Source organism: Furipterus horrens, unplaced genomic scaffold (assembly GCF_987537825.1).
Source record: "Furipterus horrens unplaced genomic scaffold, mFurHor1.1.pri manual_scaffold_5, whole genome shotgun sequence".
NCBI classification, from domain to species: Eukaryota; Metazoa; Chordata; class Mammalia; order Chiroptera; family Furipteridae; genus Furipterus; species Furipterus horrens.
Genome location: NW_028327175.1, coordinates 160,777,159 through 160,792,868, shown reverse-complemented (window position 1 = coordinate 160,792,868; position 15,710 = coordinate 160,777,159). Strand labels below are relative to the sequence as shown.

General features: G+C 52.3%; 1 protein-coding gene across 1 annotated transcript; it reads left to right on the top strand.

Annotated features, from left to right (window-relative positions):
• Nucleotides 1-1,689: 1,689 nt before the first annotated feature.
• Nucleotides 1,690-13,958, top strand: TBATA (thymus, brain and testes associated). Its single transcript, XM_090279463.1, has 9 exons — nucleotides 1,690-1,736; nucleotides 3,042-3,277; nucleotides 5,243-5,398; nucleotides 6,270-6,349; nucleotides 7,633-7,803; nucleotides 10,080-10,161; nucleotides 10,963-11,107; nucleotides 12,696-12,748; nucleotides 13,795-13,958. The coding sequence occupies exons 1-9, from the start codon at nucleotides 1,690-1,692 to the stop codon at nucleotides 13,911-13,913; spliced, it is 1,089 nt and encodes a 362-aa protein (XP_090135589.1). The 3' UTR covers nucleotides 13,914-13,958.
• The last annotated feature ends 1,752 nt before the right edge of the window (nucleotides 13,959-15,710 follow it).

Genomic DNA, 15,710 nt, shown 5'->3' with positions numbered 1-15,710 from the left:
AGAACCCACAAGACTTCCCTTTGACTGTCCTCTTGCTCCTTCCTGCCCAGGCAGCAGGGGCTTCTCACCCACATGCTATAGTGGGCACTTGCTTTGGTGAGTCCAGGGATCTTTCCAGGGGAGGAAATGGACACCAGAGCCAGACTGGGGCCCAGGGGAGGGCCCAGAGGGGCTGTGATGGGGAAAGGAACGTTCTGTCCCAAGAATGATGTGAATGTTCAGACTCCTTGTGCCTGTCTGGCTGGGGACCCACGGGGAGAGGGAAGCATGGGAAAATGCCTGGGGGGGGTGACCCATTAGAGTCTTATAACATGAGTTTAATGGATCACATTTAACATTTACAAAATGCAAACAAGTAGGATGAAAATATCGGTGTGCATCATATGTAGCAAGGTAAATATTGCTTCAGGATAATCTTGCTTCAGTTTCCCATACACACAAGTGTGTGCACATGTATGTGAATTGGGTCATGATGTAGCAATGAGTTTCTTACTGTGGTCACAGTCAAGAGCATTTGAAAGTCTCTGTTCTAAAGACTACCTTTTCCTGTTGGCAGGTGCATTTGGGGCTTCCAAATCCCTGTTTTCAAGCCTGCAGCCTCTAAGTGCTCGGGAGTGCAGCCCCATCACCCAGGATGTCCAAAGCTTCCTTCAGAGGAAGCTCCGCCAGTTGTGTTTCTTTTTAAAGCAAACATCAGGAGCCTTTGAATTTGGTGGCTTGGTTCCTTGCTGTGTGACCTCAAAGTCTCTCCCTTTCCCTGACCTCAGGCAATACTGCCCCCTCCTCCACCCTAACTTGAGAACGGCTGGTCCTGGGGACTTTCTGGAGTCCCTTAAAGACTCTGTGATTCCAAGGGTTAATTCTCAGAACACACTGACTTCCTTTTCTTCCCAACCCCCTCCCTGGCACCTGAAACACCCAGCATTTCGACTATTTGTGTATGTGTATATATTCAGGTCCATAGATTTAGATTAATCACCATTCTTGGCTTTGACACCCATCATCTTTCATCCATGTCATTTATTAGTTTATTTAATGTTATAATGGACACCAGTAAATGCACCTCCCAAACCAAGAACTAGAATATCACCACATACACATCTTATGTGCTCCTCTCCCAACCTGCCCCCTCCCCACTAGCTGAATTTTGTGATGAACATTCCCTTGCTTTCTTTTCTTGTTTCATCACATGTTTATAATTTCACTTGCTTTTGAACTTAATTTTAATAAGGCTCTCAGGCTATATGGTCTTCCACAATTTGCTTTCCTTGTCTTAACATTATAGTTGTAAGATTCATCTATGATATGTTGTGTATAGCGGTGATTCATCCATTTTAATTGCAATGTAATGTTCAATTGTCCGAATGTACCAGTTTATTTACTCATTCTTCTGCCATCAGACATTTGGGTTGTCCTTGAATCTTTACTGGTCTGAACCATGTTAGTTTGAACAGCTTACAAATAGCCCCACCTGTGCATCTGTAAGAGCTGCTCTTGGGCATATAGCTGGGAGAGAAGCTGCTGGGTGATACAGTATGCAAGTGTTCAGTTTTAGAAGGTATTGCCAATCGTTCTCCCAAAGTGTCTGCTGCAGTTTACACTCTCACTACCGGTCTGTGAGAGGTCCTGACATCCACCTTTAACACTAGGATTAAGTGCACTGATCTTTATTCTGTTAGAAACTGTGCAATGGCTGCAGAGGTGAAGACCCCACTGGCTGAGCATCCACTGACGAGGTGAGGCCCCAAACGCCTACCCTGAGGACCAAGGAGATGATGGGGACAAAAGTGGCCTCTGAGGAACTCATCAGACTGAGGAGGGTCCAAGGGAGGCAGTGCTTCCTCACCTTCCACTACCATCAGCTAGGCCCCAGTGGGTTCTCAGGCCTGAGGTACCTTAGGCCACAGGTGGGACCCCTCTCTCTGTGTGGGGAGAGGGTGTGGTAGCAGAGGCCAGGAGCACGAAGCACAGAAATTCCAGGGTACTCAGGGGCTGACTTTGTTCATTGGGGTTAGGGGAGGCCAGCTAACTGTGACTTTCAGAGAAGGTTTGCTTTGTTTCTTTAAGTCCCAGATCCCTTAGGAGCAAATTGAGGATGGAACAAGACACTCAGGGGCCTGGTCAGCAAAATCCTCAGAGGGTCCTGAGGCAGAACACCTTGCTTAACATATCCAGAGTCCATCTATACTCCAGAGGGACTCCCTCCAGCCAGGGACACCGGGAGAAGGGAGAGCAGACAGCGAGCAGGCAGGTGGTCCCACCAGGCACCAGGCGGAGAGCAGCCCACTTTTGGATCCTTGTTGGACCTACCTCAACCTCTTCCTCCAGGGGCAGAGACACAGCATGCTCAGGAGAGGGAAGGGGTGCAGGGTGGAGGACAGAGAACCTGAGACGGCTCATCTCCAGTGAAGCAGAGCTTGAAGCTTCCCTGCAGCATCACAGCCCTGAGAGCTGGCCTCTCAGCTCAGCATCTCCTGGGAGGGGCCCCCACGGGAAAAGGACTTGCTGGTGTAGTCTGACCTTGAGGCCAGCTTTGGCCCCCAATGCTGAGGCTGGGCCAGAATTTCCCCTTGTTGCATAAGGGGAGGGTGACAGCCTATAGCTGGCTTCTCTTGGGCTGCCAACAGTTTGGCTTGGGGACAGACCAAGCCAAAGGCTGGGGTCAGCCCCCTGGCTCTGGAAGTGTATATAATGTGCCTTTCCTCCAATCCAGGTATTTGGATGAGTAGGTGGGTCTATAGCTTCTCTTTCTGGCTGTATGAGAAAACTGGGGTCTTGGGGAATTCCATCTGAGTTCTCTCAAATGGATCCTAGCTCCCTGCACCTTAGGATGACAGAAGCCTCCCTGGGACTGGATTGTCCCGTCTGAGAAAGGATCCTGTGGGAGGCCCAGCTTTGAGGCCAGGGGGGTTGTAGAAATATCCCGAAAACCGTATTTCAGAGTATCTCAGGAATGGACTCTGTAATAAGCCCTGAGCTGAGCTTGGGTGGGCACTGCTGCCAGGAGGCTTCATTAGCTTCTTCTTGACCCTCTTCTTCAGTCCAAGGGCTGAGCTGAAGGCTGAGAAGTCAGTGCACAGGCCACAGGGAAGCCACGGGGTTGACAGGCCACAGAAAGAACTGACGGTCCCAGGGATTGTGGATTTCACGGTGATCCGAGAGGCACTGAAGACCCCCAACCCCCAAACTCTAGGCACCTACCACTTTGGCCGCCTCAGCCACCACTCCTTCTTCTCTCGGCATCACCCTCACCCACAGCGTGTGACCCACGTTCAAGGTAGGGCTGGGTTGGTCAGCACCTGGCCGGCGGTGGTGGGGCACTTTTAAAACTTGGAATGGGAGGACCCAGTCCATATTTCTAGGCTGAAGCCCAGAGAGAATGGGGACTTGACCAGGGTCACAGAGCTGTTTGGCCACTTGTAAGCGCTTGGCCAAGCCAAGACTTAACTTGGGGGCCAGGCTTCAAGGGCAGACCACATGTCACTACTGGGTTTCCCTTGTTGCCAATTCTCGTATCTTACAATCAGAGAAAGGGATGGATGTTCTGCCTCAGAGCTGCACTCCATTCGCTACCACAGATCATTTCATCCATCAGTATCTACTGAGTGTAAACTGTATGAGCAGGCATTTTATTGGACTCTGGGAATATGACAGTGAACAAGACAGCCCCTGTCCTCATGGAGCTGACACTGGTAGGGAAGGACAGGAAATGGATCAGGTGTCAGGGCATGGTAAGTGTCAAGGCCATAGAGAGGAGACCTGACCAATAGCACAACTTTTGAGCAAAGAACTAAAAGAAGAGACAGCATGAAACAATCATGTGGATATCAGGGGTTGGGGGGAATGTCCCAGGCAGAGGGAACAGCAAATATAAAGGTCCTGAGGCAAGCACCCTGCCTCTTTTGGAGGAACAGCAATCAGGCCAACATGGCTGGAGCAGAGTAAGGAGGAAGAAAAAGGAGATGCAGCAGAGAGGCAATGGGGACCCAGATCATGTGGGCCTTGGAGGTCACTGTAGTCATCACTAAGCTGTCTCATCACTGAGTCTGATGAGAACCACTGGAAAGGTGAGAGCAAAGAAGCATTGAAAGTGATCTATTGGCCTCTCTCTGGATGGTGGCTTGAACCAGGAAGGTCGTGGTGGAAGAGTTAGTGGCCCTACTCTAGAGATACACAGAAGGGAAAGCCAACAGGCTCTGCTGATTGATTTAAAATAGTGAGAGGAAGAGAGGAGTCAAGGTCGACTCCAGGTTTTTGGCCTGAGTGCCTGGAAAACTGGAGTTGCATTGACTGGGACAAAGACAATTTCAGAAGGGGCTGTGGAGGGTGGGAGAGGAGTCAGGTCTGGGACCTAAGAGGTGCAAAATGTGAGATGCCTTTAGACAGCCAGGAGGAGGCACAGAGGAGGCAGTTGGGTTTGGAGTTCAGGGGAGAGATGCAAACATGAGAATGAATCAAGTACAGGTGCTGTTTGAAGTGGCGCATCTGGATAGGATTGTCTGGGAGACTGTGTACGTACAAGAGAGGAGAACCTGGGGACTGAGCCCCAGGGATCCCAAGGCTAAGAGGTTGAGAGGAGATGTGAGCAGCCAAGGAGATGAGGAGTGGCTGGCAAGCTAGGACCAGCCAAGAGAGTGGGGGGTCCGAAAGGAAAGTGTTTCAGGAAGGAGACAGTGAGCAACCATTCTGCCCTAACGAGGCTGGTCCTCAAAACTTAGCTATCTAGCAGTGACGCAATATCACACAGACCGTAGGCTGAAGAGTCCTCATGTGTAAATTGCCTGCCACTACGTTCAGGTTGCCCAGCACTCAAATCTGCACATGCTGACAGATACAAAAGGCTTTATCCAGAAGGTTTAGCTACATCTTACTCTCTGTGATCTGAGCACAGGTTCCTCTCATCATGGACTATGGCTTATTGCCTCCACCTGCACGTGTCCTCGTTAGGCTGCTTACCTCTGTATGCTCACACCTGCAGTCATTGCTCTGTCATAGCCAAAGGACCTCAGGACCAGGGTCTCAGGAAGCCCAACCTGATGCATGACCCTGAGCACACCACTTCACTGTCCATCCTAAGGGACCCTGGGCGTAAGGTCTGGGTGGTCACAAGGCCCTCCAGGCTCTAATGATTTATGGGCTATGGGCACTGGAAGAAGTGGGGCCAGGGCTCCCCCTACCCAGCCTCCTGAAGCTCTTGTGGTCCACCCAGGCCCCACTTCCTACATCCTCTACCCCTTCACAGATTTCACCGGGAAGCCCGTCTGTGTCGTCAGGGACAAGTTCTCTCTGGCTCCCTTGCCTCAAGTCACACTCTTATCCCACTGTCTGATGGGGATGCCCACCATCTCTGTCCCCGTTGGAGACCCGCAGTCCAATCGGGACCCCCGGCTTTCTTCTGGTGGGTACTTTGGCCATAGACTCTCTACCTTGGGATTACGCCTCTCTCCAAGGCTGTCCCACTTGCACGGATGCCTGAGAAAAAAATGGAATTGGTCAGGTGCCCCATTTTTTCCCCTCATTTCCTCCGGCATCTGCATCTACATTATTCCCCACCCCCAAGATCCTCAGAAATGTGCTCCTTCTTGAATTTGAGGTGTTTGAGGAGTAATCTCAAGCAGAGGACAAGCAGATTTGGGCAGCATCATGTGACTTAGAGCTATAAGCATGAATGATATTGGAAGTATTTAGTACTTGTGTTCAGGCACCAGCCATCAGAGCAATCAGCCACATGCAGCACTGCTGCAGTGTGCTGGAGGCCTCTGCTCTGCCACACTCGACCCTTTCTGTTGTGGGGAGAGGTCCTGCAGAAGGAGCTGGAACAGCCTGCAGGACAGAGAGGTTTGGAAGGCTTGGTCAGTGCCCTGTACCACCCTCTGCAGAAGTAGTTCAATATTTTAGTAACTGGCACTGCATAGCCATCAAATCTCAATCTTGGCTTCAGTTTTCTAAAAGAGACAAAGCCAGATCAAACCACTCGAATCTTGGCACAAACAGCCAAATGCTTTCTAGTGTCTCCCAGTAAAGCCACAGGTGAGGACATCACGGCCCCTCCGTCCTCCCCACCCGCCTACCCACCAAGGGAGTGATTCCTAATCCTTCCTCCAAGGGCATTGCTTCCCCTTCCCTTTAAGTTGTAGATGAGAGGCTGGGAGAAAAGGATGCTCTTCCACCTCCAGCCCCCCACACCCACCCCAACACCTGGTGCCACAGGGAGGGCAAGGAGAAGGGACCCAGACATCAGATGCCAGGATCTTTTCCCCTCCTCTCAGAGGCCTGGAAGAAAGAGTTGAAGGACCTGGCTTCCCAGGTGGTCACCTTCACCAAGGAGAATGAGCTGAAGAACAAAGAGGTGGGTGCAGAACAAAGGAGCTGTCTGGGCAGAGATGAAAGGGTCCAGCCCTTGGTAAGGTCCAAGTCTGGTGAACCTGACCGGCAGAAGAGCACGTGTTCCCTGAGGCACTGCTGTCAGCACTGGGGACGAGAGACCGACAAATGCCAGCTGAAGGGAGAGGGCCACAGTGAGGGCTCAGGGGAGCAGAAAAACGTACCCAGGGGGAGAAATCCAAGGATTCCCAGTTCAGAAGTGAACGGGAGGCATCCTAGTCAAGGCACACAGCATGAAAGCTCAGATGCTAGAAAACACAGGGCATCTTTAGAGAGCCGGGAGCTGAAGTGCAGGGCAAAGGGGGAGACAGTGGGAAGGGGCCAACTTAGAATGTGGGCAAGACCGGCTTGTTCTAATTTCTGAATTTAGTGTAGTGTCTAGTCTCATAAGGAGTAGAGACTCACTGAAGGTCTTCAAACAGGATTGGAGTGGCCTCGTGGGTGCTATTTGCTGACCAGTAAAGACAAGTGGGAGGCAGCTTGAAGGTCGTTGGAATTGGTCCTAGGACAGGCCTGGCCCTTTGTGGATGAGCCTCATCCTGTGCTTGTGTTGAGCAGCAGAATTCTCAGCTTGGCTCTGCAGCTGATTCACAGTGGCTCTGGGGGCAACTCCGCTGAAGTGTCTGGGTCTCAGTTTTCTTATCTTTAAAATGGGAAGAAAGATACTACCAGTCTTAACTGGAGTTACAGAGTCTAGAGACCCCACGCCTTGTGCCCACAGGCCAGGCTTAGGAGGGTTTCCCAGGGCTAGGACAGGATGCCAAGCTGTGGGAGACAGACCTGGGGGTAGCTGAGCTAGGAATTAAGGTAGGTAGGTAGTGGGGATCTTGGCACAAAATACTGTTTTCAAATCTCTGATGGGCTGGGGGGAGGGGTAGCAAGTAGGGCCTGCCCAGGAGGAAGGTCTACGGTGGGTGGGGGCGGGGGTTGGAGGGAGTAGGTGGGTGGTCAGAGTTCAATGAAGTTTCAGGAGGAAGAGCTCTGGCTGTAATGGAAATGCCCTCTGCTGGGGAGAGGGGTCTGGGGCAGGGTCGGGCTGGCCTGGTTGCATCCTGGGTCCCTGCAATGCTGTGATGCTGAGGTTCCAGGAGAGGAGGTGATGGGCGCCCTGGAGATGTGCCCCAACCTCCTTCTATTCTCTCCTCTTCCCCTCTGTCTTCTCTCTCTTATCTATCTATCTATCTGTCTGTCTGTCATCTATTCCACACGCCCCACCCCCGGAGTCTCTGGCCACTTTTCTTCCAGCAGGAGGAGCCTCAGCGGGAGCAGGGGGCAAAGTACTCAGCAGAGACCGGGAGGCTCATCCCTGCTTCCACCCGAGCCCTCAGCCGCCGCCACTCCCACAAGGGCCGAGGGAGCTACCCTTCAGGCAGAGACGGAGGAGTCCAGACCCACATCCTGCAGGATCAGGAGCTGCTGGTGAGACCCTGAGAAGGCCGAAGACTGCGGCCTGAGAAAGGCCCTAGTCTAAGGACAGAGAACAGAGTGGTATCGCTCCCAGACTTACAGCGGTCCTAACCAGGACTCTTACAAACTGCTCAGTGTGGACTCCCAGGGATACTTGCACCTAAGACCGTCAGATTCGAAAACTCCCGACCTGGGACTCTGAAACCTAACCCCCTGCTGCTTCCAGGTTCCTGTGGAAGTCTTTCTTTCTTTGTTAAGTCCTTTCCCCTCTTGGGGCCTTAGTTCCATGATTTAACCAAACTGGGAGCATCAGCACTGTTAGTTTGGCAGAGTGAGCAGAAATGACAGGAGAACAAGCAATGAGTATAAGATTTATCTCATCAGCTGCAAACAGTGGGGCTGAGACTAAAGGGATGTCAGCCCAGAGTAACAGCAAAGTAAGGATTTTTAAAGGGTGGGGGAGTTGGCGGGACTTTCAAAAGTCCAGATGGGGCTAGTGATGGGGAAGTAGGCTCCAAGAACTGGGAAGCTGCTAAAATCTTGTCAGCAGAAAAAGATATTTTTGTTAAACAGGGCATAGGCAGTTACTGGCGTCAGGAGTTACTGGGGGCAGCAGATTTATTGGGGGCATGCTGAAATTAGACCTGAATTCCTGGAACCCAGGTTTAGGGCTAAGAAACACAGTATCACTAAGGATTGACTGTTCCAGCTTTGGCACTTGGCAAGTTGATGAAGGGAGGGAGCTGCCGTGGTGGAATGAGAAGCATGGAGGTGAAGGCCTGCCTAGTTGTGTCCTCAGACCACACCCCGGCGTGTGGCACGCTGCAGTCTGCAAGGCTGGACCCAGCCTAGTCTCCCCACACTCTGAGAGGTGTCTGGTCTGTGCAATGACAAAGCACAAAGCCCATCTCCACATTCAAGTTTCCCCATCAAGGCTTGAGATGAGTCCATGGCTCATTCCAGTTGGTTAAGGCATTGAAAGGCCCTGTTAAAGTGCACACATGTTCCCCAGGAAAGGCCAGACAATTAGCCGGAATCTCAACGCCTTCCCTGTGACCAGTGCATTCAAAACAGTCCAATGAAGTGAGTAGAGCAGACAGGGCCCCAGATCCTCATTTCACACAGAGGGAGGCTGAGGCCCTGCCAGGTGACATTTTGTGGCCCAGATCCCCACAGAGGGAGCAGCATAGCTGGGACTAGAATACAGTACTTTCTCCACCATAGGGCGGCTTCACCTTGCCTGGCAATAGGTTCTCGGGTTCCTTGGGGAGGGTGCACAGGGCAGGTAAGTTGGATGCAGGGGTATTGAGAAGGACCCTGGGGCAGAGTGGGGGCGGGTCACCTTATCGGGTGGGTACCTGGGGGCAAGGGTGGACACCCTAGAAGGCATAGACCTGGGGCAGAGGCAAGCCCAGGTTCCCCTCTGACCTCCACTGGTTCGAGTGGGCTCTCCTGAAAGAAGGAACCCCACTTTCCTAGGACACCAGGTGCTCCATCTCCCATCGTGGGCTCAAACTCCAGCCAATCATAGACACAGACGCCATCAACATCGTTGCCTAGGGATCCCTCGTAGCCCTATCAAGACAGAGCTGGACCTTCTCCCAATCATCCTTGACTGGAGAATGCAGGGGAGAAAGGGCTCTAAAGCAGCAAAGACGGCAGAGGCTGAGGACTCAGCTGCGAGCACAGTGGGCAGGCTACTCGGTGGCGGGAAGGAGCCCCAAACTGAGCAGTTGGCAGAGCCAGCCGGGCCCGACACTCAGGCTGCCCCCTCGGATCACCCCGCCGCTTTGCTAACATCTCCAGACTCTGAATTTGGGAACTTCAGGGTGGGGAAGCTCCTGGGGTCCCTGAAATCCCCACACCAAGGACTCGGGCATTTGGGACTCGGTGCGTCTCTGGGGAGCTGACTGTCCAGCTCTGACTTCACCTTCCCAGGGAGGGACTTGGGGGTACAACCAGCCCAAGCAGGGCTCAGAGATGAGGGGTCCACAGATCTGATTCTGAGGGTTAGTTCTGCTTCAACCTCCCTGCTAGATGTCCTCCTCTCTTAAGGCCTCAGATGGCTCACCTGTTCAGCAGGAAGTTAAGAATCTTCTTCCAGGGCTGTTGCGACAGCAAGGCCTCTGTAGAGTGTAAAGTCCCATGCAGAGGGGAGGAAAGGACCATCACGAGGACCACTTTAGTCAAGCATGTGGCTCTGGTAGCCCACTGCCAGGGGCAGGTGCCTGCGTTGCTGGCTAGAACATGCCATCCAGCGCACTGACCCAGGTCTGTCCTGCCCACAGGTCTTGGAGCTCCTTTGTCAGATCCTGCAAACAGACTCCTTGAGTGCTATCCAGTTCTGGCTGCTCTACGCTCCTCCCAAGGGTGAGACACAGCCCAGGCCCAGGTCGTCGTTCTCTGAGCGGTGGCTGCTGAGGGCCTTGTCCACTGGCTCTGCTGTACTCAGATGCCACTTGGCTCCCACCCTAGGGCCTTCTGCCTGAGCCTCTTTTCCTTCTTGGAGGCCCAAACTAACTTTTTCCAGCTGTACATCAGCTCCCTCCTCCCATTCCTCAGCTGGATTTCCATGATCCTGCTCCTCAGAAGGGACCCCTCCTCCGCGCTTACTGCAGGCCTCAGCACCTGGGAGGGAGAAGTCCAAAGGCCAGGCTTAGCAGACCAGCCTCTCCCTCACCACTGTGGGAAACGTGCACATACAATTGCAAATACACACACATAAGAATACACATGTATATGCACTGAACACATGAATGGACATACATGCACACACTGGGACAAGGGGTAGAGGGTATATCTAAGAGGGAAAGTGAGGAGCTGATTGGAGATGGCTTCCCGATGGGAAGAGTGAAGGGGGAGGGAGAGGGGGCAGGTCCCCTATAGGCTTCCCAAAGTAGGCCAGGGGGTGCGGTGGGCAGGAGGGCCAAGGACAAAATGCACATGACAGGGTGTGGAAGGGCTGTTCACACAGCACACACAGGGGCCAGGGAGACGTAGGGTCTTCCCATGGGGCCCTGTGGGCAGAATGGGAGATGGTTAGAGAAAACTGCCCTGGGCCAGGGTTAGGCAGAAGAGCTGGAGGCCCTGCTTCCTGCATGTCTCATCTAGGGACAGGGTGGGGACTGGAGTTATGGCCCTGAGGACTCTGCTCCCTGGCTCTGCTTACAGAGAAAGACTTGGCACTGGGGCTCCTGCAGACAGCAGTGGCCCAGCTGCTTCCCCAGGCTCTAGTCTCCATCCCAACAGAAAAACTCCTGAACCAGCTCCAGGAAGTCCAAGAGCCACCTCAAGAAAGGCAGCAGCTACTGTACAGGTGAGCTTCATACCCCCCACTTGCCCCTCTGTTCCCAGAACTGCTTCCTCACATTCAGCACCTATCCTCCTAGGTGAGGCTAGTGGGGTGCAGAGAAGGGAGCCTGGCACTGGCCAGATCCTGGGCTAACTGGGCCTGCCCTAAAGGGGGAGGTCAGCCTCTCCCAGGGGACCCTCCAGGGCTACTTCTGCTGCTCAAAGACCCACTCTGCCACATCAGACTCCAGCTGCCAGCTGTGGGGACACCTGAGGGGGTGACCTGTGTCAGCTATAGCAAGACAGGTCTGGAGAAGCCACAGCTAGCCCTCCAGAAGCCCTTGAGAAGACACAAGTAGAATCTGAGTGCTAACACAGGCAGGCAGCATTACCTTCATGTTGGTATTAAGGGCCCTGGATGGCTGGAGAGAAGAGATGGATTCCAATTGGGGAAAGGGAAGGGGAGGGCAGGCCTCACAAGGCAGGTGAGTGGGGCCTGACAGCCAGCACTGGAACCTGCAGCAGTGAATGCCCGTTCATCTGCCTGACATCGCTGGATGCTTTACGTATTTCCAGTCCATACAACCACCCATGGAGGCCATATCACCTCCATTTTACAGATGAGAAAACTGAGGCTCAGAAACAGTTGGATGACCCAAAGTCGCCTGACTGGTCAGCAGAAGAGCAGGGATCATCAGGCTTGGGCTTTCCTGACTTTCACATGCCCAGCTGTGCTCAGATTCACAGTGGAGCTAATTGAAAGGGAAAATTCCTGGAGAGTCTAACACAGTAGGTAGAATGGGAGTGGGGTACACAGGGGGGTTGTGTGCTTTTAACAATTACCCAAATATTTCTGATAGAGCTTGGAAAGCACTGCCAGGTGAATAGGATTTGTGTCAGGAATGTGCACACTTCAGAGGGTGTTAAGTTCTGGAGCGGTTGAAGCGTGATGGGCTTGGGGAAAAATGGACAGGTGCTTGTGCTCACCTAGATTTACTGAAGGGGTGGGTGCTTGCTCTGGCCCTACACTGGGTTTTGTTTTCCACTTTGGGAGGCCACAGGAGGCACAGAAGGAAGGCAGGATTGCTTCACTGTGACCTTGGTCAAGCCACCACCCTGTATGAGCCTCAGTTTCCCCTCTCAAAAGCCCCTCTCCCATAGTTGTAGGGAGGGAAATTACATCAGGTGCATAACAAGCCTTGCTGAAGTGTAAAGCCCAGGCACCATAATGTAAGAGCATTATTCATGCTTGTAAATCATTCATTAAGGAAGCAGGTTCTCATCTTCTCCACTCAGGGGGAAGTCTTCCTGTCTGCGATGAAGCAGGAGACCAAGAGAGGGCCTGAGGTAGCACTGGTACAGTGGCCTCCCTTACAGCTCCCAGGGCAGGAGTGTCTTGGTTCCCCATGGCCACAGCAGGCAATTGAGTTGCAGTTGCCAGGGTCCTGCTTGGGTGGTGCCAGCCATGGACAGACGCTTGCTGGTTCTCAGGGAGGATTGACTCCTGCCTCTTCCTGGAGAACCTTCCTCACCTCCCCGCCCACCTTGCCACTCTGCTATGATGCACTCCAGCCTGACCTTCCCAGACCTTCTTTCCTTTGTCTTGGTTATAGCCAGTCCCCGAAGACGTCAAAGGCAACACCTCTACCAAAAAGCGAAAAACCAGGTAAGATTCCATGTGGCAGGTCACTACAGGCTCACTGAGACCCACCCTGGCTGGATTCCTTGGGGGATTTAAGAGTCCTTGGAGATGGGTCTCTGCCCAAAGAAGCTGTTCATCTCATCCATTCCTCCATTCACTTATTCATTCATTCAATAGAAACTTAGCATCTGTGTGCCAGGCTCTAGGGATCGCTGGGGAAGAATTCAGACAAGTCCCTGCTGTCATGGAGCTTGCATGCTAGGAAGGAGGTGTGCAGACAACATCTGAGGGATACACGTGCTGTAAGGAAAATAAAGCAGGGTGTTGTGACAGACAGTAAGAAAGACTAGCAAGGTGAGGAGAGGGCTCCTTGAGCTGAAAGGCAGAAAGGATTCACCCCTAAGCAGATCAAGGGAGAGCCTAAAAACAGTAATCCTACCTGCCTGGGTGTTGGTGAAAGAGTAAGCAGACCAGGGTGACAGGGCCTTGTGGGTTGGGGACAGTGGTAAGAAATGGGATAAGACAGGTGGACTTGGTACGTGGTCTCATGCAGAGTACATGGGGGTGCACTGGAGGGTTACGGGCAGGACCCCTCTGGCTTCTGTGTAGAGTATGGACTCTTGGGGGCAGGACGGAATGAGGGAGATGAAGGAAGAGGCTGCTGTGGTCACCCTGGTGTCTTAGATCAAGGCAGGGGAATGGGTCAGGGGCTGGAGGGGAGAGAAGACAGTATCTGCCATGTACCATATTCTCCCCTACTGGACTGTAAAGGGTCCTGAGTGGCTGGTGGAGTGTCTGCATAGAGTAGGCAGCTCATAGGTATTTGTACCTGGATGTAGAAAAAAGAGGGTGGTAGTGAGGCTCAGAGAAGGGAGTCAGCTGCCCCAGTCACTGGCAGAGCCCAGAGCAGAAGCCGTGTTGGCTCAGGCTCTCACGTGTCTCCTCTGGCTCTTGCGCACCTGCCTGGGGCCTTGTGGGGAAAGGAGTCCACCTAAGTCTCCTGGGCAGCTCCCAGGTAGACCTGACCCATCCTCATCCTCTCCTGCCCGCTGTGTCTCCCCTTCCCCCAGAGCTCATTGGGAAAGCACAAGTTCTGCGGATACATTCAAGCCAGGACACAGAAGAGAAAGAGTCAAAGCCAAAGGCAGAATGCACAGGAGCCAGTGCCGCTTTGCCCACCCTGCTCTAGAGCCAGCCCAAAGTTCGAGCTTGTTTTTGCCTCTGCCACCTCAACAGCAATATGTGCTTTCTTATCACACAGAGTCTATTAAAATAGGGTTTTCCCTTTAAGAGGACAGTTCCACTCTCCTATCAGCAGTGAGTCTGTGCTTGGGTTGTTTATTCCCGGAGAGGGGGGCGAACTGCATGGGACCATCCCCACTCACTCCTTTGGAGAATGCCTGGATGCCACTGCCCATGTGGGGCTCACCTCAGTCTTTTATCTTCCAGGGAACTAAAGAGCAAATAGTGGCTGGGGCAGCCTGAGAAAGAAGCTCTGCCCCTCCCTGAACCAAGACACACAAGGCTCTGGGCAGGTTAGGGCAGAGATCAGGAACCCACAGGCCTCCTTAAAATAATCATCGATAGCAATTATTGAATTCCTACCAGGCACCGAGGCAGGAACTTCAGTAATATAGCTAATGACGAACACTGTTAACCGACCCGAAAAAGTTCGGGGGCTTTGGCTAAATATAAATGACACAGATCTACTCAAGGGTCTTAGGGTTTGCAAACTGGAAATGCAACTAGGCAATATCCAGAGTGTTACAGAGGAGAAAGAAAAGTTGAGGGTTTATACAGTAAAAAGTACATTCAGTTCTGCACTCTTAGCCTCTGGATTGGCCTAAGATGGTATTTGTCAGCTGTCTGGTGGTCTAAACAATGGAACGTTTCCTTCTTGACGTTATTCAGGTCATTCGCTGAAGGTTTGATGCATGTCCAGGCATTAATGCACAATGCACAGATGTGCGTTCAGGTTTTGACACAGGACTGGAAAGTTCAAAGGTTTAAGTTCCAAGAGTCAGTTAAAACAAGAACAATTATTTCCTCATGCCTCAGCCTACTTAATTTTCATAATTTAGCAGCATGACAGTAATGATTCCATTTTATTTCTTCTCTCTATTCCTCAAACACTATGTGAATGCAGTACTATATTTGATTCTCCCAAAAACTCTATGAGGTAGTGTTACAGAAACAGGGGAGTCCAAAAATCCCCAGTTTGCCGCTGGGGGATGGGGAGAAGGAAGCATCTTTTCAGAATGCCTCCACATGCCTGAGGCTGGTGGCTAGTGTCTTTCTTATGCAAAATGGCTTTAATGCATCCAAGGCCTCAGGTAGATGGGAGGGGTCTTGAACTGGGGGATGGTATGGAAAAAGCACACAGAGCCTGAGTAAGATTCTGTGAATGGTCAGAACTGTCTCTCTCTCTCTCTCTCTCTCTCTCTCTCTCTCTCTCTCTCTCTCGCTCTCGCTCTCGCTCTCTCTCGCTCGCTCGCTCGCGCGCGCTTGCTCTCGCTCTCTCGCCCCCTCCATGTGGCTTGGTGAAGGGGCCTTCTCCATGCGGAATAAAGAAGCTAAGTTCTCCATGTGGCTTGGAGAAGGGATCTCCAGGCTGCTTTAAGAGGCTCTGGCTCTCGTGTGGTCCCTCCATGTGGCTTGGAGAAAGGGTCTCCAGGCTGCTTTAAGAGGCTCTCACAATGCGGTTTTGAGGAGAAGAGATCCATGTTTGCAGGAAGAAGGCAGTTTGCAAGGAGGCTGAGAATCCAGGCGGTCCTGCATTGAGAGCTGGAGGGCACCACAGCACAGAAAGGACCTCCCCAATCAGAACTGAGTGATTGGCAGCTACTGGTAAAGCTGAACTGTGCCTAGGAAGTAGGGAAACGGTGTTTCTGACTTTCCTGGGACTGACCAGGTCTGGGAGGGGGAGGCAGGACTATGTATAAATAAACAATTCTTTTTCTTTTCACCAAACTCTGGTATTGAGAGT